The sequence below is a fragment of the Bos grunniens genome, chromosome 14 (genome assembly GCF_055505025.1).
Source record: "Bos grunniens cultivar Pamir isolate PY7600 chromosome 14, Bosgru_T2T1.0, whole genome shotgun sequence".
Taxonomy (NCBI): domain Eukaryota; kingdom Metazoa; phylum Chordata; class Mammalia; order Artiodactyla; family Bovidae; genus Bos; species Bos grunniens.
The window spans coordinates 65,789,438-65,812,214 of record NC_141178.1 but is presented as its reverse complement, the minus strand read 5'-3'; the positions used below and the strand labels follow the sequence as shown (position 1 = coordinate 65,812,214).

At 51.8% G+C, this 22,777-nt stretch overlaps 2 protein-coding genes and 1 long non-coding RNA gene across 3 annotated transcripts in view; 2 read left to right on the top strand and 1 right to left on the bottom strand.

Moving 5' to 3' along the window:
* The window catches only part of C14H8orf76 (chromosome 14 C8orf76 homolog), a 30,840-nt gene extending 21,782 nt beyond the window's left edge, over window positions 1-9,058 (top strand). The window contains exon 6 of the mRNA XM_086337094.1: window positions 8,827-9,058. Within this exon, the coding sequence (XP_086193220.1) occupies window positions 8,827-8,934 (108 nt within the window). The 3' untranslated portion in view covers window positions 8,935-9,058. The remainder of the gene's footprint in view (window positions 1-8,826) is intronic.
* SACK1A (scaffolding CK1 anchoring protein A) lies at window positions 1,847-21,709 on the bottom strand. The gene is made up of 4 exons (XM_086337090.1): window positions 20,489-21,709; window positions 11,024-11,191; window positions 10,097-10,221; window positions 1,847-2,670 (listed from the first exon to the last, which is right to left on the bottom strand). Exons 1-4 carry the CDS (start codon window positions 20,966-20,968, stop codon window positions 2,136-2,138), a joined length of 1,308 nt encoding a protein of 435 aa, XP_086193216.1. The 5' UTR covers window positions 20,969-21,709; the 3' UTR covers window positions 1,847-2,135.
* Window positions 13,666-14,435, top strand: LOC147359575 (uncharacterized). Its single transcript, XR_015140923.1, has 2 exons — window positions 13,666-13,840; window positions 14,084-14,435. It is a non-coding gene; the product is annotated as an uncharacterized LOC147359575 (long non-coding RNA).
* Window positions 21,710-22,777: the final 1,068 nt, after the last annotated feature.

Below are 22,777 nucleotides of genomic sequence, written 5' to 3'. Positions count from 1 at the left end.
TTCCCAGCAGGTGGAGATCACGGGGAAATGACAAGGTGCCCAGAGGGAGAAAAACAATACTCAAGAACCCCTAAGATAACCACAGGGGAAACTGGCTGGTGGAAAGGAAATGGGAGGAGGAGGGCTTGTTCCGGCTGCAGGCCCCCTCTCCACCCAGACGGAGCCAGATGTGGGGACAGAGCCCACCTCTGGACTCTTGGCACCCCAGCAAGCTTTCCCTTCCCGAAGCTTTCTCATCAGGCTGTCAGATTCAGCTTAGGACTCTGCACAGCCCTGGTCATTCTAACCTCATCACGGCAGTCAGCAGGAAAAAGGCAGCATCAGGACCGGGGCTTAAAGAACCTTCAGGAACCAAAGGGCTTTGTTGTTGTTGAGTTTTCAGGAACTAGGGAGGAAAAGGTGAAGTGAGGACAGAAACACTTTTAAGACGAAGCAGACGCCTCTGCCTCTGTCAGGAGCGTTGTGTTGCTTTTGTTGTTTAGTCGTTCAGTGGTGTCTCTTTTGCAACCCCATGGACTGTAGCCTGCCCGGCTCCCCTGTCCATGGGATTTCCCAGGCAAGAATACTGGAGTGGGCTGCCATTTCTTCCTCTGGGGCTGCTTCCCGAACCATGAACTGAACCTACGTCTCCTGCATAAGCAGGCAGATTCTTTACCATCTGAGCCACCAGGGAAGCCTGTCGGAAGTGTCTTTGGAGAAATATAAACAGGGCTAGGCTGCACGGAGATGCCTCCTGCAGAGTGCAACTCAGGAGGCCAGGTGCATGAGGATCCAGAGGCCACCAGGAGAAAGGACTCTGTACTGCACCCCCCCACCCCACCCCCGGGCTCTGCAGCAAAGGCAGAGCCTCTGAGCCGGGCAGCAGGAAGGCATTTGCTGAGATGAGCTGGTGGTAGGGGGGCATGGAAACCAGAAGGTTCTTGCGGGGCTTCTACACCTGCTTTTCCTGGACCAAAACAGCTCATCACACCCCTCCCCCCAGCCATAACAGCCTTGTTCCTTAGGTCTCAGGCTAACTGTCATGTCTCTGGGAAGTGTCCCCCAACACCCCCTCCCCCACCAAATGGCTGGCTGGCCCTCCTCTGTGCTCCCTAAACATCCTGTGTTCTTATTTCTACCCAAGCAGGCCTAAATTTAGGAGGATCTGTTACCCTCAGGATCTATTAGCACCACAGGAACAAACTGGATGAAAGAGCGATGGGGCTGGTGAGGGCACGGCGTTCCTGCTTCAGGATGTCAGCAAGCCAGGTGGAGGGGCTGGAACTGGAGGTAGCTGATGCACCTGGTGGCTGCAAGGTCAATATGGGGTCCTCCCTGCTTGCTCAAGGCTGCCTGAAGCACAACTGCAGGGCCATTCTCAGATCTGACAACTCAAGCCTCCCAGGATCCAGCCCAGACTCCAGGAACCTCCAGGTCAGCCCAAGGCTCTTCAAAGCAAAAAGCTGAGCTGCCACAGGGCCTTGTCCAGCCCCATCCCCTGGAAGACTTGGTTTGCCCCACCCCAGGTGGCCACACTTTGAACCACCTCACATAATTTCCAGTGGTAGGTTCTGGGCCCCATCCCTACTCACCACCCCAGGGACTCTCTAGTGTTAGGCTCTTCCAGGGAAGAGGCATTTCCGTCCCCTCCCAGAAACATCCAGTATGTCCCCAGACTGTCTCCTGAATCTCTCCCTCCTGAATCCCTGGGGAGTGGGCCATTCCTGGGCACTGGGACAGAGGAGGACCTTGGTCACACCCACCCTTTGCCTCAGTGCCTCAGTTTACCCATATGTAAAACCTGGGTTGCATCAGCCCCTTGTTGCATTACAGGTTCAGGAAATGTTGATATTAAAGCCCTGGCGGCTCTTTGGAAGGAAGATGCTCTATTTTCATGATTTTGTCCTCTAGCTCCCTGCCCACCACCTCCCTGGAACCTTCTGGAATGTGCTACCTGGGCCATACCAGGGGGTCAGGAAGCAAATCATCTCAGGCCTGGGAACATTCAAACATGGGCAATGGTTTCGTCCAAGTGCCTTTAGTTCAAAGGGAAGCAGGTCCAAAGCCACTCAGTGTTGAAGTGGGGTCCTTGAGCCAGAAAAATCCAAGAATGCCCAGCCTTGTCCCCGGGGAGGTCAGCTGGCAGAAGGGACTCTTCAGAAATGTGGGGAGGCCTGTAGAAAGGGCCTCCAGGTGTGGGCCACCCTGGGCACCAGGCCCAGGTGCTCAAGTTGCAGCCGAGTGGGCCTGTAGGCGTTGAGGTTGCTGTAGAGGGCCGGCAGGCCGTCATGGGGCCTTGGGGAGAAGTGGGCCTGTGGGGTCAGGGCCCCCCAAGGGCTGTGGTGGGGCTGGAACCTGGAGGCAAGCAGTGGGTTTGGGGCCAGGGGGCTGCCAGGCCCTGAGGACGTGGACAGACTCCGGGTCTGGGGGTTGCTGCCCGTCGATGGGCTGTTGAAGGGGTTTGAGGATGTGCGGTCACTGGCTGAGCCACTGCTGTCACTGAGGCGGCCAGGCGGGGGCCCAGGGGCTGCTCCGGGCTGCAGGGGTGTGGCCAGCCTGGGCGACTTGAGGCCCATGACGGGCTTGGAGGAGGCGTAGAGGTGGCGGAACTCCTCATCGAACAGCTCCACTGGCTGGCCTGTGAACTTGGAGAGGATGTTCCGGTGCACGTGCCCACAGAGCCAGGTGAAGCTGGAGGGAGAGGAGAGAGAGTGAGGGGCGGGGGTGGGGAGGCCGCCGGCACCCTGCACCGGAGGAGGACCTGGTCCAGCAGGACCAGGAGGACGTTAGGTATGCCCACTGCACCTCCACGCCAGCTCCTTCCACCCTGATTGAACCCCCAGTTACTCCTCCTATGGATAACCAAGCTGAAGCTCAGAGACAGTGAGTGTGTGTGTGTGTGTGTGTGTGTGTGAAGTCACTTCAGTCGTGTCATAGGTCTTTGCGACCCTATGGACTGTAGCCTGTCAGGTTCCTCTGTCCATGGAATTCTCCAGGCAAGAACACTGGAGTGGGTTCCCATTCCCTCCTCCAGGGGAGCTTCCCGACCCAGCGATCAAACCTGCATCTCCTGCATTGGCAGGTAGCTTCTTCACCACTAGCGCCACCTGGGAAGCCCCAGCGAATGTTTGCACGGAAGTAATTAAGATGCAGAGGAAATCCTTGCCTCGGGTCAGGGCTCCTCCCGGTGCTCAGATGAGAGCCCCTCAGAAGTCCCCGTGGAGGCACAGAGGGGCCACGTGCTGGCCGAGCGCCAGTGTCCCCCACTGTGCTGCTGGGGGTCACCAGCCGCTGGGGCTACAGCAGCCCCACCTGTGACATGCACGACATCTGCCTCTTCCAAACAAATGAGGGTCTGGGCTGCTCCTCGGACGGCAGGGCTATGGGCTCATGAAACTCTAAAGGGTGTAGCCAGGTTTTCGTGGGTGGGACGGGGAGGGAGAGTCCTGTGCTTTGGGGGAATGGGAAGGAGAATACTGTGGGGGTGGGGGGTGGGGACAGGACAGGGGAGATGCTGCATGGAGGGTCTGCCTGGACACTGCGGGAGGACACCCTCAAACAGAGGCCCTGACCTTCCCCCTCATTTACACATTTTATTGAACAAAATGCTTAAGGCATTTACGCGTTATTTTTATGATTCTCTAATTTAAACAGATTCCTTTCTATCTCTGATTGAAAACTCTCATCACCCAGTCACCCCTAAAGAGCCAGATGATACCACAAAAGACTATCAGGTTAGTCTTGACAGTCTAACTATCAAGAGAATCAATAATGTGGGCCCAGGCCTGGAGCAATGGACACAGAATGGTCAGAAGGAGACAGGGTCACTGCGTGGGATGGAAACAGCCTCACCAAGGGTCTCAGCCTCCAGGCCCCAGCTTGTCTTTCCGCCAAAAGGCAGGTCCAGCTTCAGGAGTCCCCTGCTCTGTGAGGCAGGGCGGGGCCCATGCAAAGCTGGGGAAATCCTGGGAAGAACAATGAGGCTTTGTCCAAACCTCACCTGTGCCCGGGAGCCACCCACACAACCCAGAGAGGTGGGCAGCTAATCTGGGACAGCAGCACTCTTGGCTACGCTAGGAATCAACTGTAGAACTTCCCTGGAGGTCCAGTGGTTAAGACTGTGCTTCTACTGCGGGGTTCATTTCCTGGTCTGGGAATTAGGATCCTGCAAGCTGCACAGAGCGGCCAAAAAAAAAAAAAAAAAAAGAAATCGCCCTGTGTTTTGGAATCAGGCTAGATTAGACCAAGCAACTGTGTGCTTTCTCAACAAAGAAGGTCCAAAGGTGCCCAGGCAACTTCTCAGGCCCCACGCACTCTGTGTGCCCTGTGCCCCCGCCCCCAGCGCCCACATGTCCTTACAGCACTTGAGTGCTACCTCCTTGCCATACTCACTGTGTGAGGGTGCTCCTCCCTTACACCCCAAAAGTCCATTCATCCTGTACTCTAGCTTTTACGCTTTCTTTTATCACCACCCATAGTAAGAATTTTATTTTTATTGGGTTTTTCTTTTCTGACCCTTAAGTACATAGGGGCTTTCCTGATAGCTCAATTGGTAAAGAATCTGCCTGCAATGCAGGAGACCTCGGTTCAATTCCTGGGTTGGGAAGATCTCCTGGAGAAGAGATAGGCTACCCACTCAATTATTCTTGGGCTTCCCTGGTGGCTCAACTGGTAAAGAATCCACCTGCAATTTGGGAAACCTGGGTTTGATCCCTGGGTTGGGAAGGTTCCCCTGGAGAGGGAAACAGCTACCCATTTCAGTATTCTGGCCTGGAGGATTCAGGCCATGGACTATAACAGTCCATGGACTAGCAAAGAGTTGAACACGACTGAGCGACTTTCACTTTCACAAGTACATAGAATTGATTTGATCATAATCTTTGGCTCAAGACCCATGCCAAAGATCTATTAATGGCCCATTTACAGTTACGTAGCTTTATTTGGTTATTTTAAATAACCTAAGCACCTATAAACACGGGAACGTGGAAGCCTATGAACAGGGAAGCCTGCCATGGTGCAGTCCACGGGGTCACAAAGAGCCAGACACAACCTAGCAACTGAACAACAAGCGTCTATGAACCTACCACCCAAAATAAAAGGCTAGCATCTTGACAATGACCTGCATTTAACCACATGGTTAAATGCAGGAACACATTTTTCCAGTTTCTCCAAAATAGAAGAAATCATCACCCAGAATCCTGTGTCATAGTTCCCATACTTTCCTTTTTCTATAATAAGAAAAAGTTTTATATATTCTCAAAAGTACTGTCAGCCTTCCATATACTCAAGGATGAAAAATATTCAGAAAAAAAAAAGTCTTCCAGAAAGTTTCAGAAACCAAGACTTGAATTTGCCAGTTGGCAACCATTTACATACAGTTTACACTGTATTGGGTATTTTAAGTAGTCAAGACGTGAAGTATGCAGGAGGATGTGTGTAAGTTATATGCAAATTGTACACCACTTGGCTGGATGGCATCACCGACTCGATGGACGTGAGTTTGAGTGAACTCCGGGAGTTGGTGATGGACAGGGAGGCCTGGAGTGCTGCGATTCATGGGGTCGCAAAGAGTCGGACACTACTGAGCGGCGGAACTGAACTGAACTGATATGAGGCACTTGGGTATCCTTGAATTTTGGTATCTGTGGGGATGCTAGAACCAGTCCTCTACAGATGATGAGGAACAATGGTAAATATTTTACTTGTTTTTAACATACATGTCATCTCTGGGGACTTTTTTTCTCTTGCATATTGCTGGTTATCCGTGTTATTTCTTACTGCTGTACTTCACTTGTCTTTGTTGTATGAAGTCCCACCGGGGGCTTTGTCATCCATCCTTTCATTGATAGGCATCTGAGTTGCTTCGATGGTTTTCCTGCTGACCGAGGGAGGAGCACCCTCTCGCACCAGTGCTTCTCCTTGTCTCCTAATGTCTCACAGACCAGTCTTTCTATCTAGGAGTGGAACTGCTGGGTAAAACCAGGTGAATATTCAGCTTTAGAGGAAATGCCTAACTCTTTCCAAAGTCACTGTGCTGATTTGAAAACCCACCAGCGATGGAGAAATTCGTTAAATCCACTATTTGTATGGTCAGTCTTTTTTTTTTTTTTTTTTGATGAATAGCCATAAAATGGTAACTCATTCTATCCTTGATTTGCATTTTCCTGATCACTGATGATGCTGAACATCTTTTCAGGTGGTTCCTCCTGCATGAAACTCCTGCTCTCACCTCTCGCCCACACTTCCATTGTGCTGTTTCTCGTGTGTGGTTTGTGGGAGTTCACTGTGATTCTCAGCGCTAATCTTGTCAGGGCATCATGAAAACCTGCTCCCAGTTTGTAATCTGACATTTCACTTACTTTAAGCCGTCTCTCAGTGAACCAAAGTTCTTCACTGTAGTATAGTCAGATTTAGCAATCTTTTTTGGTCAGTGCTTTTTTGTGTTCTGTTTAACACAGAGGAGAGTCTGGGTTAAGATGTCTAATCCTTATCCTAAGGTCTAAAAGACATCCATCTCTATATTTTACTAAAAGTATTAAAGTTGTTTTTGACATTTAACTTCTTTTAATCTATTGGAGGTGATTGTGTGTGTGCACGCATGTGGGTGTATGTGTGAAGTAGAATCCGGTTTTTCATGTGGAGAATTTTTCCCCCGGTTTCCCCTTTCCCCACGCCTCTGACATGCCCTGTCAAGCACGGGTCTGGGTCTAGGCCTTCTGTCTGTCCCTCTGTCACTTTGTCTGTCTCTCCCCCAATGCCACGTTGTCTACAGCACCACAACAAGTCCTGATCTCTGGACAGGCAAGTCCTCCCCACCTGTTCTTCTTCAGACCTATCTTGGCTATTCTTGGAGAAACATATTTTACATCCTGAACTGTTTCCATATGAAAATATGTGCATAACCCCACAACAATTTCCTGAACACCCTTTACCTCAGTGTGCTCTGATTAGTTTTATTCCATCTTATTTCATTTTTTAAGATTTCTGGGCATCATCCACTAACTCAGTTTCATAGATGGTGATGTACCAGGTTGAAAAATGGTGTTCCTCTAGCCACACTGGGGGCTTCCCTGGCGGCTCAGCTGGTAAAGAATCTGCCTGCAATGTGGAGACCTGGGTTGGGAAGATCCCCTGGAGGAAGCCATGGCAACCCACTCCAGTATTCTTGCCTGGAGAATCCCATGGACAAATGAGCCTGGTGGGCTTCAGTCCATGGGGTCACAAAGAGCTGGACATGACTGAAGCAACTTAGCACACATGTACGTAGCCACATTGGATGGCCAGGACCTAACATGAACATTCATTCATTCCTCAGGTATTTATGGTCATAGACAAACATGCAGGCACTGTATTATCTGTACTTCCTTCCAGGAAGCAATAGAAAAGAAAACAGACCCAGTCTAGGTCCTGACACCATGTTTTTTACTATCTTGGCTAACCAAGTTCATAGATAAGCTCTCTAGGGAATCATGTGGAAGCTGCCACCAGCAAGATGAGTTAGCAGGACAAAGACAGCAGGAATGAGCTCTCCAGCAAAGGGAATACACAGCAAGTGCAAAGATTCGGAGGCAGGAAGGGCCTGGGAGGAGGCCCATGTGGCTGCAGCAGCGTGGACGGGAAGAGCCCTGCTGAGACAGAGGCCATGGCAAGAAGGTGGGTTTTTTTCCCCCTAGGACAGTGACACGCATTGAAGGATTTTAAGGATGCAAGTGATTTGATCTGGTTAGCATTTAAAAATCTTTCTGTTCCTGGTAGAGAAAGCCCAGGGGTGGCTGTGAGGGTCAGGTTAAGGTTGCCCTGCCCTCCTCCAGGGATCTTCCCAACCCAGGCATCAAACCCAGGTCTCCCCCATTGCAGGCAGATTCTTTACCAGCTGAGCTACCAGGGAAGCCCCCAGTGTGGCTAGAGGAACACAATTTTTCAACCTGGTGCATCACCATCTGTGAAACTGATTTAGTGGGTGATGCCCAGAATTTTTCAAAAATGACTTAAGATGGAATAAAAATAATCAGAGCACACCGAGATAAAGGGTCAGGGCAGGAGTGGGAATCAGGGGCCAGTTAGAAGGCCATGCTCTTATCATGTTATTCCTCAAGCTGTTTCAGCTCCCTGCTCTTGCAACCCGTTCCCCTGTTCCAATCTTTTTCATCCTCCAAGCATCAATCCAACCTCCAGGACCTGCCAGCCAAGACCCCACGAGGGGTCATTTCTTAGCGCATACTGACCTTAGAGCACATACCACACTACACTCTGGCCATCCATCTATGTTTCTTGATGAGAGGGAGGTGTTCCTAGCACGTGGCACATCACCTGGGCTGAGTGAGACCCTCAACAAGAGCTTAGCTGTTGAGACTCAGACCCTCCCCAGCCCCACCCTCAAGGCTCAGCTAGAGAGAGAGCTCTCTGGTTAGCCCTTTGTGTGCATCCAAAGGGAAGGGCCAAAATACCTGAAGCCCAGAGACAGCCAGACTAGAAGGGTGGGGTGAAGGCTTTTCTGGGGGTTTTTTGTTTGTTTTTATTGGTGACACCTATAAGGGTTCCAGGGAAAAGGATCCTCTGAAAAGCTGGCAAACAGATCAGTTGTTCAGTCCTCCCCCTGGGAGCTGGGTTCCCTACAGTTCTCAGGATGAATGGCCTGGTGGTCCTCAAGCCCACTGCCACCCTCCTTCTGAAAGTGAAAGTTGCTCAGTCATGTCCCACTCTTTGAAGTCTCATGGACTGTAGCTCTCCAGGCTCCTCTGTCCATGGAATTCTCCAGGCAAGAATACTGAAGTGAGTAGCCATTCCTTCTCCAGCAGATCTTCCCGACCCAGGAATCTAACCAGAGTCTCCTGGTTCACATTGCAGGTGGATTCTTTACCAGCTGAGCTACCTGGGAAGCCCTGGAGTCCCCCATATCAAGCCCAGCCTGAGATCCTGGTCAAGGAAGCTGGTGACCCTGGCCCAGTCACCTAACCTGCTATGTGCCTTAGTCCCCCCATCTGTCAATCAGAAGAATGATGCCTCCCTCTACATGTGATGAAGATTAAATCCTTACTAAAGGTCTGATGGCACCTGGCCCAGGACCTGGCTCAACAAAGTGGTTCCTGCTTCCTTCTGCCCCTTCCAAGGTCAAAGCCGCCCCTGCATGCTCTAAGGGCAAATACACATGAACAGAGAGAGGCCTGATTGTCCTTATGGAAAATAAGAGAAGGCCTCCCTCCTCCTTCATCTTCTCTTTCAGAATTTCTTTCTCTGTCCTTTTCAAACATACAGGAATCTTTTTAATGGCTAAACAAGGGCTTCCCTGGTGGCTCAGAGGATAAACAATCAGCCTGCAATGCAGGAGACCTGGGTTTGATCCCTGGATTGGAAAGCTCCTCTGGAGAAGGGAAAGGCTACCCACTCCAGTATTCTAGCCTGGAGAATTCCATGGACAGAGGAGCCTGGTGGGCTACAGTCCATGGGGCTGCAAAGAGCTGGACACAACTGAGTGACTTCACTTTCACTTTCAAGGCACTTGCCAGTCGCACCGCCAGCTCCCCAGAGATGGGGACAGGGGAGATGACTGCTCAGTGGCGGAGGGGCCGTGGACATGCTCTCACCACATCCACGGATGCCACTGTGACAGAAGATGGACGTGCTTTAGGCCAAAGGAATTTGAGAAGCAGGTGCAGGAAGGACTTTCTGACCTCCCCCTTGTCCCTGAAGCTGGTCACACTTTAAATGGATGCATTATCTGGCATATGCATTAATGTCTCTGTACACTGTCTATATTAAAATAATGAAACATTTTGGAAGTAAAATAGGGCCCCCAAAGACAACAAAGCAAATTGCACGGCTTTAGAATCACACCTGAGAGCTCTGAGAAAGGAAACGAGGAAACATCCTATTGCAACACAAAGGGAAACCAAGGCACTTGTAAGTGTCTCCCTACCCAGAATTCCTTCCAGGAAGGACCCAGATTTCCCCCTTTCTCCCAGGCAGGTTCTGTCTCCAGCCTTGTGTAGGTGATGAGTCCCCAGTTCCCCCAGGAGCTGCTTGTGGGTGTGTGGGCCTGAGCGGTTGGGGCTGGTCTGCACCGAGCTCAGCCTTGGCCTCCTCGAAGCCCCAACAGAAGGTGGAACCCAGCACTCACCTATACGATCCACACAGGACATATCTCCAGTCTGAGATGATGAACTTCTCCCGGATTTGGCCGGAGAACTTCCTGCCTGACTTGGCACAGTACACCTCTCCTTCCACGCTCCGGATGGAGATGTTCTGTTGGAAGGGAAGTCAAGGTGTCCTCACTATGTATTTATGGTCACACACCTGTCTAGAAATGTCTGGAAGGATGCTCAGCAAGAGCAAAAGGGTTATCGCTAGTTGGTGGGATTATGCGCCATTTTTATGCTCTCCTTGGCTGAATCTTCTAAATTTTCTTCCATATCCTGACATTATTTGAGTAATGAAGAAGAAAAGAAAAGGGAGATGGTAGAATTCAAACAAAGCAGAAAACAGGAGTGACAGGATGCTCTTCCAGTTCAGGCTCTAAGCACATCCCTCAGAATCCTGCCCTCTCTCCCCTGTCACTGTTTCTTGGGGCCGTATGTTCCTTGTGGCACAGCTACACAGCTTTCGGGCAGGATGGGGTTGAGGTCCTCTGAATCCAAGTCCAGGGGTGTGAGTTCAGCTACTTCTGATGGGGAAAGCAATCATATCACGGGTTTATGGTACCCTTCATTAGTGTCTAGGGCTTCCCTGATAGCTCAGGTGATAAAGAATGTGCCTGCAAAGCAGGAGGCCCCAGTTCAATTCCTGGGTTGGGAAGATCCCCGGAGAAGGGACAGGCTACCCACTCCAGAGTTCTGGCCTAGAGAATTCCATGGACTATATAGCCCATGGGGTCGCAAAGAGTCAGACACAACTGGGCCTCACTTTCACACCGTGAGGAAGGGCCATCTGACCTGGACTTTGAGCAAGAAGTAAATGTTTATTATAGTGAGAGGGGGGCATGTGTCACCACGGCGTAGCCTATCCTATGCTCACACAAAGTACTTTTCGCACCATCACGGGGCCCTACCTTGAGGTGAGTGTCAGAGATCTGGGCTTTGTCACACATCTCCTGGAAGAGCTTCACGCCTCCCTGGTCCAGGAGCACACAGACGAACACCCCGCGCTTGTTGGCCGCCTCTAGGATGTCACAGAAGATCTCCACGTCCGTGAACACGTCCATCAGGATCGCCAGGACCTGGGCCAGGGCAGAGGGGACAGGGCCAGGTGCTAACTGGTTTCAGCCTAACTCCTCAGTTCCAGCGGGCCTGGGAGATCTGGTCCCATGAGTGCTGAGCTGGGGGTGGTGGGGGATGACGGCAGGACTGTGGAAGCATGCAGAGCTGCAGCAGGGCCCTACCCTCATCTCCAGCCCCTCCTCATATCCTCTGGCCTCTCCTCCCACTGTTGGAGTGGAAAATGCAGAGGAGAACGGAGAGAAAAGCAAAAAAGAGGAGGCAGAGAGGCGGAGATGAGACCAGGGGAGGTGGTTGGGCAGAATCACAGGAGAGGGACAGATTTACAGTTATGGGTTCTTAGCTGTTTGGAGCTCGAAGGCACTCTATGGCCCCTGGCTTTCAAATGTTTTTAAGTCTCAAACCAGACCCTTGTGGAGACCCCAGGAAGTATAAACTAGACTAGATACTGAGCTGCCCCAGTGGGTGGAGGAGGGAGTCCTGCTCAACCAGCAGGAATTGCGTCGTCCGGCAGAGCAGAAACTCGGGGGGTGAGGGGTCTAGATATCCAGTCACGGCGAGAGAAGTACGTGTTCCTGCCAGGCACCCACTCATCCTTCTTGTGCCAGCAGCACCCCAAGCTCATTTTATCTTATTTTTGACCACACCACATGGCTTATGAGATTTTAGTTCCCCAACGAGGCATTGACAGGTAGATTATTCAGCAGCCATTAAAATGATCATTATAAGGGTTACATAGAAACTATAAGGAACAGTGAAATGTTTAAGCAAATCTTGCTGTTTAGTATAATGCTCACCAAATGTGTATTAACAATTAACTAAGTGAAAAAAGAAAACAAAGGACTAAATGATAGCACGTCTACTACAATTGCCAGTGAGGGAAGCCGGTATATAGGTAGACAAGTACAAAGCCAGCACTGGCGGTCATATTTGGCTGGGGCACTGGGGTGAGTTTTTTCTTCAATGTCACCTGTAATAATAATGTTCTGCCACTTTCCTAATAGTTACAATACATATTTTTGGACCATAAACATCTGGAAGTAGCAAGAGCAAGAAGAGTGTCACAGAGAGAGGTGAAGGAGTTGGCTGGCACCTACATGGAGCTGACTTGCTGCTCAGTTGCTCTGGGTATCTGGACAGTGGAGGGGACCACTGAGAAATTGCTCATCCAGGGCTACAGGTCACTAGAGATGTTTAGAAACATGGCTCTGTTAACACACAGTTAAGTACATGTGTGTGTGTTAGTAGCTCCGTCATGTCTGACTCTTTTGTGACCCCATGGATGGTAGCCCACCAGGCTCCTCTGTCCATGGGATTCTCTAGGCAAGAATACTGGCGTGGGTTGCCATGCCCTCCTCCAGGCGATCTTCCCAAGCCAGGGATCAAATCTGGGTGTCCCCGCATTGCAGGCAGATTCTCTACCGTCTGAGCCACCAGGGAAACCCACGGTTAAGTACATGTACACATTAAAGCTTATGGCGCCAATAACTCTGAGGGCCTCTCTCCTGAAAGACAAATGCCTCCTCCTCTAAGGTATTGGCAAAAGAGACAGTTCTCTCCCCTTAGGAGGTCAGTAAATCCTCCCAGTTGTGTCCCAGTGAGTCCCTGTTTCCCAGAGCCAGGGCTGGTAAGCGGGTGACTAATGGACAGAGTGTTTTGGCTGGGTTTACAAAAAGCCCAGCACCCTAATGTAAGGGATGCTTGGAAAGACAGGCTCATGGCATCCAGGTTCATCTTGTTTGCCTCCTGTTGGCATTGTCTCCCAGCTGGATCAATTCAAGGTCAGTAACTTCTTCCCAGGGCTCCCCAGGTGACACTAGTGCTAAAGAGCCTGCCTGCCAATGTGGGAGACACAAGAGACTCGGGTTCGATCTCTGGTTCAGGAAGGTCCTCTCGAGGGGCGTGGCAATCCACTCCAGTATTCTTGCCTGGAGAATCCTCAGGGACAGAGGAGCCTGACGGGTTACAGGCCATGTATATGACTTCTTCCATCCCCTGTGTGGGAGTCCCACCTCACAGGGCCTAGTGAGCTGAATGATGAAATCCCAAAAGATACGTCTACATTTTAACCGCCAAAACCGTTGCTGTGACCTCATTTGGAAAAAAAAAAAAAAAAAGAGTCTTTGCAGATGCAATTAAGACTCTCAAGCTGAGATCATCCTGGACATTTTGTGCACATGTGCTAAGTTGCTTCAGTCATGTCTGACTCTTTGAGACCCTATGGACTGTGGCCCGCCAGGCTCTTCTATCCATGGGATTCTCCGGGCAAGAATATTGGAATGGTTACCATTTCCTTCTCCAGGGGATCTTACTGACCCAGGGGTCGAACCTGCATCTCTTACATCTTCTGCATTGGCAGGTGTGTTCTTCACCACTGTACCATCTGGGAATCTTCTTAGGGCCAATCAGATAGACCAGCATGGAGGCATGGGGTTGGCTGAGAAGGAGAAGGAGGTACTTCCCGTGCTAAGGAAGGAAGTCGGCCTGGGAGCACAGCCTGGCAGGGCAGCTTTGGGGATCTGGAGTCTCAGAGAGATGGAGGGACCCAGTCAGGGGCCTGCAGGTCTGCTGGGGCGGTGCCCACAAGCAGCATTCATCCTGCGGAGACCTCAAATCGTGGCTGAGAACCCTCCACTACCAGCCAGGCAGACGTGAGTTTCTCATGGGCTGGAAATCTTGCTACTTTGGGGGAGGCAGGAGGCGGGAGGGGAGAGGCGATTTGGATCCTGGTGGGGCCACCAACCATGTTGGGGCCAGTTGGTGGAGGCACTGAGCACCCCACGCCCCACTTTGTCCTTTGATTGCTACTCTTCCCTCTTTCTTTCATATGTGCTGATGCTCCCTTAAAAAAAGCAAAACGTAATTTTCACTCTTTATTTATTTATGCCTCACAGCATGCGGGATCTTAGTTCCCCGACCAGGGCTTGAACTCGCGCCCCCGCAGTGGAAGCGTGGAGTCCTGGAGTCCCTGATGCTCCCTTTTTGAGTTTGGTTGATGTGTAATAACCGCAGCACCTGAGCACCTGATTTCCTGAGCAACTACTCAGCCGCACGTTTATTTCCTGTGACCTTCACAACACCATGACCCGGACTTCCCTGGTGAAGAACAGGGGTGCAGAGATGTTAAGTAACTTGCCAAAAGCCGCAGGGCTGGAAGGCTGGAGATGCCCTAGATCCCAATCCAGAGCCACGCTCCCAACCAGTCTACCGTGAGCTAAGAGAAGAACTCATCTCTGTTTACATCAGATGTAGTCTGTCCCTTCTCTGCTTGTGGCTTAGGGATGGGTAGGGAAGGAGAGTCAAGCCTGGGAGGGTTGGGGGACCCCAGAGAGCAGAGCTCAAAGAGAACATGAGCAGAAAGGGCCCAGGTGGACCCTCCACCATCACCTATCTGCTGACCACAGGGTGAGGGGGCCAAGACCCCTTAGAAAGGCAGCTGTGAGAGGCCTATCCCCTCCAAGCATATGCTCCCCCCTTTAGCGTCACCTCTGTCCGTGCCTGGTGCTTCTTGCCATCAGTGCCCACCTGGAGCAGTGACAATACAGCACTGAGCCCCAGCACTCAGGGGAGGAGGGACTTACTCTAGGGAACCCCCATGGGAGGGGAGACAGGCCAATCACAGATCCCAGGAGGATGGTGGGGGTTGGGGGGTGGGGAAGGAGCACTGCCACTGGTCTTTGGAGGCTCCCCACCCCATCCTGGTGGGACTGGGCTCTGGCCCCCAGTGGAGGCGCCCTGTTGCCTGTAAACTCCACAGGCCTAGGGGGTGGGGGGTGCTGGAGCCCTCTCTCCCAGGTCTGCCCTCCCTCAGCAGCCCATGTCAGAGGAACAGCCAGAGAGCTCGCCATGGGGCCCCTGGTGGTGCTCAAGGCCCTGGAGTCCCAGTTACCAGGTGCGGGGCGGGGACACGCTCATCAGCTTCCTCAGCGCTTGGTGCGGTGGGGGCAGGTTTCCTGCTGTGTCCCACCCCTGAGCCTTGTTCTCCCTTCAGCTGCTCCCAGGGCAGGGGCTCGGCCTGAAAAGGTGGTCCTTGACGCCTAGGGGTGGGGGCATGGAGCTTCTTGGGAACCGGATTACAGCTGCCCCTTTGCTCCTCTGCATTGCCCCACTCCCCCACCCCCCACCTCCCCAGGGAGCTGGGTAAAGTTTTCTTTCTGCACTGAAAGGGAGAGGAAGAGGAATCCAGCAGGGCTGGGGGCTTGTCTGCTCAGGGTCTCCAACATTTTGGCCTCAGGACCCCTTTACACTCTTAAAAATTACTGAGGCTTCCAAAGAGCTTTGTTTAATGTGGATTATAACTATTGATATTTGTCATATTAAAAACAAACTGAGAAAACATTTAATGTTTATTAAGCATTATTTTAAAACAACTAATATTTGTTACTTAAACTCATCACATGCTAATATGAATAACAATTTTAGGGCAAAAATAACTGTACTTTCCAAAGCAACAATGGAGTGAGCAGAATGGCATTATTTTTCAGTTTTGCAAATCTCTGTGGTGTCTGGCTTAACAGGAGACAGCTGGTTCTCATATGGCTCCTGTAGCAATCTGCTGTGATGTGTTGTTTACGGGGAAGCATATAAAGATAGTCCAATCTCACACAAATGAGTGGTTAGAAAGGGCAGTACCTCACAGACTCACTGGAGGGGTCTTGGAACCTTCGGGGATCCTGGACCACACTTGGAGGATGGGTTATTCATGTTTTTTGTTTTCTGTATTTTGTGATGCTTTGACATCCCAGGGTTAGTTTATTATTAGAGGTGGAGCCTCTGAGATGCTAACCAAGCAGTCCAGACCCATGTCCCAAGCCTCCGTTATCTAACCCTCCAGCATCCTGACAATATTTCCCTTCCCACCCTAAATCACCCCAGTGCCAAGTATGGGACAGCCAGGGACCACCTGTGGCTCCGAGCCTTCGGAATTATTCAAACGAACCAGTTCTCAACAGTTTACCTCACCCTGCCTTGCCTTGCCTTGCCTGCAAAATCACAATAAAGACTTATGCCCATGCATTCCCTGGCTCCTCCCACCCTCCAACCCCGCAATGGACCCTGGTGCTCCCCACGTGGCCCTGCATCGTGGGCGGTGCCTCCTGCTTCTTGGTGAAAGTGAAGTTGCTCTTTGCGACCCCATGGACTATAGAATGCCAGGCTCCTCCGTTCATGGGGTTTTCCAGGCAAGAGTATTGGAGTGGCTTGCCATTTCCTTCTCCAGGGGATTCTCCGGACTCAGGGATTGAACCCAGTTCTCCTGAATTGCAGGCAGACGCTTTACAGTCTGAACCACCAGGGAAGAACTTGGTACTTGACCCAAAAGCCAGCTATCTTTAGACCAGCCATAAAGGTTTGCAGAGATCAGAGTTGACTTGGCCCAAGGGTCCAACCAGCTCCTCTTTGGAAATTTTAAATTAAAAGACAAAATTTAAAACAAGGAGACAAGGAGAAAAGCCACTCTAAGTTGCTTTGAAATCACTAGCACTTACATACTATCATGAATAAAGACTAACCTATATAAACATCTTCTACTGCTGAAATAGGTTCTGGTACTTATTTCCTGATCTGCTGCTGCTGCTAAGTCTCTTCAGTCATGTCCGACTCTGTGTGACCCCATAGACGGCAGCCCACCAGGCTCCCCTGTCCCTGGGATTTTCCAGGCAAGAACACTGGAGTGGGTTGCCATTTCCTTCTCCAATGCATGCAAGTGAAAAGTGAAAGTGAAGTCGCTCAGTCGTGTCCAACTCCCAGCGACCCCATGGACTGCAGCCTACCAGGCTCCTCCATCCATGGGACTTTCCAGGCAAGAGTACTAGAGTAGGTTGCCATTTCCTGATCTATCCTATGTATAAATCTATAAGGAACCATGGCTATTATCTGTTTTCTTGTATCCTTAAAGTGTGAATGAGTACTCTAGGGAACTGCAAGTGAAAACCTCCTCTTTCCTGATAGTCCTTTCCAGGTCTCCCTGCCTCCAGGGCATCCAGCCCTCTCCCTCCTCCTGACCTCTGCTCTTGACCCGCCCTGGGCCTGGAGTTCCTTTCCCTCCTTTCTGTGCTCAGCAAACTCTTACTCATCCTCTGAGACTCAACTCACAGGTCAACTTTTCCGTGAAGCCTGCCTTAGTCACGCTCCCCTCTGCTCCCAGACACAGAGGGTTGTTCAAGTCCAGTGTCCCCTCCACTCCCCTAAGGGCAGGTGGCTGGGAGGAGGGATGCCTCTTGTTCTGCTCCGCCATCCTGGGTGCAGGGCCTGGCCAGTGTAGGCTTTGTGGAATAAAGGGATGAGAGCATAACAGGAAACAGGGTGAACTCCTGCTCCATAGGGAATGTAAACTGCTGGCTCTGTTCATCCCTCTCTGTTCTTTCCTGCGGGGGCTGAAGCCATAGGAGAGGGAGAGCACAACCCTGCTCCCGCCCTCCCCCTCTGTGTGGACGCTGCTTCCCAAGGACTGCCTGTGACTGGGGATCCAGCCTCCCTGGCATCTCTGTCACTCCTGAGCCCTGTGTGTGTGTGTGTGTGTGTGTGTGTGTGTGGTATATGGGAGTGATATCACAAACTGCCTGCAGGAGCCTGACAGCTAACAAAATGAAGGTCATCAGGGCCTTGACATTGTTGTAGTTTAGTTGCTAAGTTGTGTCTGACTTTTTGCGACCCCATGGTCTGTATAGCCTGCCAGGCTTCTCTGTCCATGGGACACGCTTTTGAGCAAAGTCTGGGAGATAGTGGAGGACAGAGGAGCCTGGCATGCTGCAGTCCGTGGGGTCACAGAGAGTCGGACAAGACTGAGCGACTAAACAACATCAGGGCCCGGGATGAGAGGGACTGATGAAGAGAGCAGTGACGGTGACCCACACAAAGGGGTGGCCTTGACTCAGCACCCACAGAGCCAGTCTTCCGACTCGCTGAGAGGAGCTAGAAATTCTTACTATTGAGTGGAATCTTCTGATTTTTAAGTGTTGCCCTAAGTTTGTAACATGCTGTGGATAGAGCAAAAGTCAGCAGCAGGCCTCGAGTTCACAGAGGTGAAGAGAGAGCCGCCTCCCTGGGTGGGGTCGGGGCAGGAGAAGGATTTGGCAGGGGGGACGGTGTTTCACAAGCCCTCACCTGGTTGCTTTCCAGGAGCCTCGCTCCCCCTTTAAGCTGCAGCTGCGGTTGAGAATTTCACCACCACCCCTGGTCCCCGCCCCTCGGGAGAGCACTGAACTTCAGCACAGAGAGGCCAGAGGTAGCACACTTAGGAACAGGCCCTGACAGCTGGAAAGGACCTTAGTCCAGTGTAGAATCTGGGGCCTGGGGAGGCCCAGGGACTTGCCCTGGGTCATGCAGCCCAGCCCAGGCAGTGTGGGCACTCCTGACTGCCCGCCTGAGCCCATCAGCAAAACATGAAATATTGCTCTGAAGTAGTCTAGCAATGTGAAAGTCGATGCTCTACCCCCTGTTATCTTCTATTTTGTTCTTCAGAATTCTACTCCCTCTCTTCTTTTAAGTACAGCTTCCCCACTGCTGGTGGCTTCTTCTGGAGCCATGAGATTTCACACAGGGACTTTGGTCCAGTGGCTAAGACCCTGCATGCCCAGTGCAGGGACCTCAGTTTCGATCCCTGGTTGGGGAACTAGATCCCATATGCTGCAACTAAGATCAAAGATCCCATGTGATACAACTAAGACCCGGCACAGCCAAATACATAAACATTAAAAAAAAAAAAAAGGATTTCACACAGTATTGGACTTGGGAGGGGAGTCCATCATGAGAGTGGATCTTAGCAGAAAAGGAGCTTAAATATCAATGTGTTCTTTTTCAAGTTCTTTTAGATGTAACAGAATTAATGCTTTGGTGGCTCAGATGGTAAAAAATCCGCCTGCAAGGCAGGAGACCCAGGGTTGATCCCTCGGTTGGGAAGATCCCTTGGAGAAGGAAATGGCTACCCACTCCAGTATTCTTGCCTGGAGAATCCCCATGGACAGAGGAGCCTGGCAGGTTACAGTCCATGGGGTCACAAAGAATTGGACATGACTGAGCTACTAACACGCACACACATAAATGTAAAATAAATAATTTGAGTGATGAGACAGGGAGACCCTTTACGGATAACAAAGTATTCTCCTGGGAGGCCATTCTCACCTCTGGCTCTCTGCAGTTTTGGGAGAAGAGGTGGCACCCATACCCCTATGCTAAGGAGTCATTTTATGCATGTGGGTAGAAAGATCCCCTCTCCTGGGCCGACAGTGTGCAGCCCCTGTGGATCCACAGTTCCAGGAGCAGCAGGAGAACTCCTGACCAAGTGCCAGTCTCGGCACCTTAAATTCTGCCAGCTAAGCTCTGGTCCTGAAGGATTTTTCTTCCTCTAAAGTCACCTATTCAAAGGTAAACGCTCTGGGGAGGGAGAAATCTTTTCTGCTGCTTCCTCTGTCCTCTGCCGACCACCGGCTGGATTCAAGCGCTGTGCTGAATTTGTGGGCAGACAGGGCCAGACGAGTCTGAGAGGAAACGGGACAGGTTTGCATCCCAGTGGAGCAGCCCCTTCATTCAGAAGCACAGACACGAGGCGCCTTGCCTGGCCTGGGGAACTCAGGAAAGCCTGCCTGAGAAGGGGACTTCAGTCCCCTTTGGTCTTGAGAAGGAGTAGGTGTTAGAGGAGACGCCAGGAAGGTGAGGGGGCTCCAGGCAGAAGGAACAGCATGTGCAGAGGTCTCAAGACAGAGCCTGGTGGGTTTGAAAAACTCCAGGTCACTCAGGATTGAGTGGCAAAACAGGGGAGAGGAACTGGAAGGGCTGTGAGCTGTGCTGTGGAGTCAGCTCTTCCCAGTGAGGGCAAGTGGGAGCCACTAAAGACTTTAAGCAGTAAAGGGGACAAGTTCAATTTGAAGTATAGAAAAATTGTCTACAGGGATTTCCCTGGCTGTCCAATGGTTAAGACTGCGCTTCCACCACAGGCAGCACGGGTTCAAGCCCTGGTTGGAGAACTAGGATCCCACAGGCCGTGTGGCAAGGTCAAAATGTAAAAAGTGTTTACAGCAGCTTGGAGACTAGGTGGTCAGGGATCAAAATGGGAGAGGAGGGTCAGAAGGGAAGCTGTTGTAGGAGTTCCAGTGATGGGTGGCCAGGAAACCCGGATGGTGACAAGGGGGAATCCAGAAGTCAGTGATCTAGGGCCAGGCAGAGAGAAACATCCCTGGTTCCACCCTACGCTCCAGTCGTCTGGACTGCATGCCTTAGAGCAGGAGGCACCCCTTTCTGCTTTCCTGAAACCCCCACCCCCACCCCTGTGGCCAAGGAGGCGCGGGCTCCGCCATCGCTACCTGGCTGGTCCGGGTGATACAGCGGCGGATGAGGTCCCTGATGTTGCTGTGCTTGTCCGTCTGGAAGTACACGGTGGTGCTGGACTTCTCCTTCATGTAGGGCTTCTCCACAGAGGCCCAGGTGTGCAGTAGGGCCGGCTCGCTGCCCTCTGAGGCCACGGGGAAGTAGGTACCTGATTGCAGGGAGCAGGTGTCGAGCCCCTTGGGGCCTGCCTCAGCCGCCCCTGGGGGCTCTGGGGCACAGGGGGGCTCCTTGGCCTGGGCCTGGATGTACTGGGCCTCCACTGAGGACAGGAAGTCCACCTCGCCTTCTTGGCTGAGCGCCTGCCAGTAGGCCTCGGGACCCCCATCCAAGAGGGCATCTGTGGCCAGCCGGGCACTCTCATTGTCGCTGAAGTCAGCCCTGGCTGGCTGGACCCACTGGCTCTTGACATCTTCCAGGCGTTTCTGGATCTTGCCCACGTGTCTTGCCCGGCTCATGCTGCCCTGATCCTGAGTCGGGGGTGGGGGAGCAGGGAGCAGCTGGCACCTGAGCCCTTCCTGATGTCAGGGCCACACTGCCCAGGAGGAGCGGGGCTCCTGGCACCTCTGGAAAGCACCCTTTCCTGGCACTGCTGTGCGGCTCACAGCCAGGACTAGCTGCTCCGAGGAGGTGGTTTACTGCTGTCCGGAGCAATGCTTCACAGGGCTCATCACCCACTGCCAGGGGTTGGCTTATCTCTGAGCAACGCCCGCCCTGCCCGCCGGCCAGGAGGGCCGGCTCCTTCATGCCTGGGCACACTCAGCCCTGGGAGACTTCCTCTCCTCCCAGCAGCCGCGCTGAGCCGGCTTTCCAGCTTGTTGTGCAATTCTCCCCAAGCTCCTCAGGCCCCACTTAGGAAGCCAGCAGGCTCTCCCAGCTCCGGTGTCACCTGGTGCCTGGGGTCCCCCTCCTGAGCTCTTCAGTGCAGACGCTGATTGGTTCAAAGACAACAGTTTTCCTGCCAAGTCCCTGAGATCCTGTGTCCATCTGGTCCCTGTGTGAGGAGGGAAACTGGGTGCCTGCCAGGCAGAGCTGTCTATCTGGCTTTCCTCCTTTCTCTCAGTGACTCCTCAAGTTCCCCGACCTCCCCATCCCCTGGAAAAGCCTTCTCTCCCATCGCTCTTCCCTTCTTGTGTTTGCCATGGTGGTGCTTGAGCAGAACCACCAGAGAGGTACCAGTCCTGGGCTGTTGGAAGTGTCTGCTTGGAATACTGTCTTGAGAATCTTCAGTCATGTCAGACCCATGGAGCAATGGGATTGGTCGTTCTCAGTGCTGGAGGGGCAGGTGGCCACAGGTATGTTTAAAGTAGATGAACCGCTACTTTAAAGGGGGAAGCCACATTTTCTTTTCAGATCAGGGCATCATCAATTCCATGTCAATGGACTGCAAAACCTAGAGTCCTGGTGTTACCGAATCAGGTCTCGCTGCTCGACACTCAAAAGTCAGTACTCCAGATAGAGACAAACGTTGGTAAAAAGGAAAAGTTGCCTTTAATCAGAATTCTGGCAATTTCGGGAGATGGTGGATGCAGTATCCCCCTAAAACCTCCTGAGAGTCTGCTCAGCCATGAGATTTTTAAAAAGAAAAAGGGAAGTAGCCTCAGTTACTCTTTGAGGTAAGGACTCAGGGTCATCACTGTCCCCCACTGCATACAGGCTTGTTGACCTCTTGTGATCCTTCTTAAGATGCAATCATATTCACACAGCTTGTTCATGAGATGACTGAAGGGGAAGTTAGGGAAGAAATCTGATTATCTGTTAATTACTTATTCTTATTTAATTTCTACTTCTTTGATCTATGGAAAGAACCAACAGATTAGGCAAGGTATTCTGTGATCAAAAGATCTGAAAGGTGCGCTAGGGCCAGAAGATGAGTAGAGCACAGAGGTGCCTCTTTAAGATTAATGACAAGACAAAGGGGTACCTCCTGCAGAGAGCTCTTTCCTGCCAAAAGCTATTTATGCGACTGTCTTTGAATGGGTTCTTTCAGAAGCAGACTCTGAGGCTAGGATTCCAGTACAAGTGATCCCAAGAAGCAGAGGGGGCAGAGGAGTGAGACAGAAAGGGGAGGGGAGCTGCTGCAGGTCACCATCATGGCCATCTTCCCAGGTGGCGCTTGTGACAAAGAACCCACCTGTCAGTGCTGGGATCGTAGGAGACGTGGTTTGATCCCAGGTTGGGGAGATGCCCTGGAGGAGGGCATGGAAGCGCGCTGCAGTACTCTTGCCTGGAGAATCCTCATGGACAAAGGAGCCTGGCGGGCTACA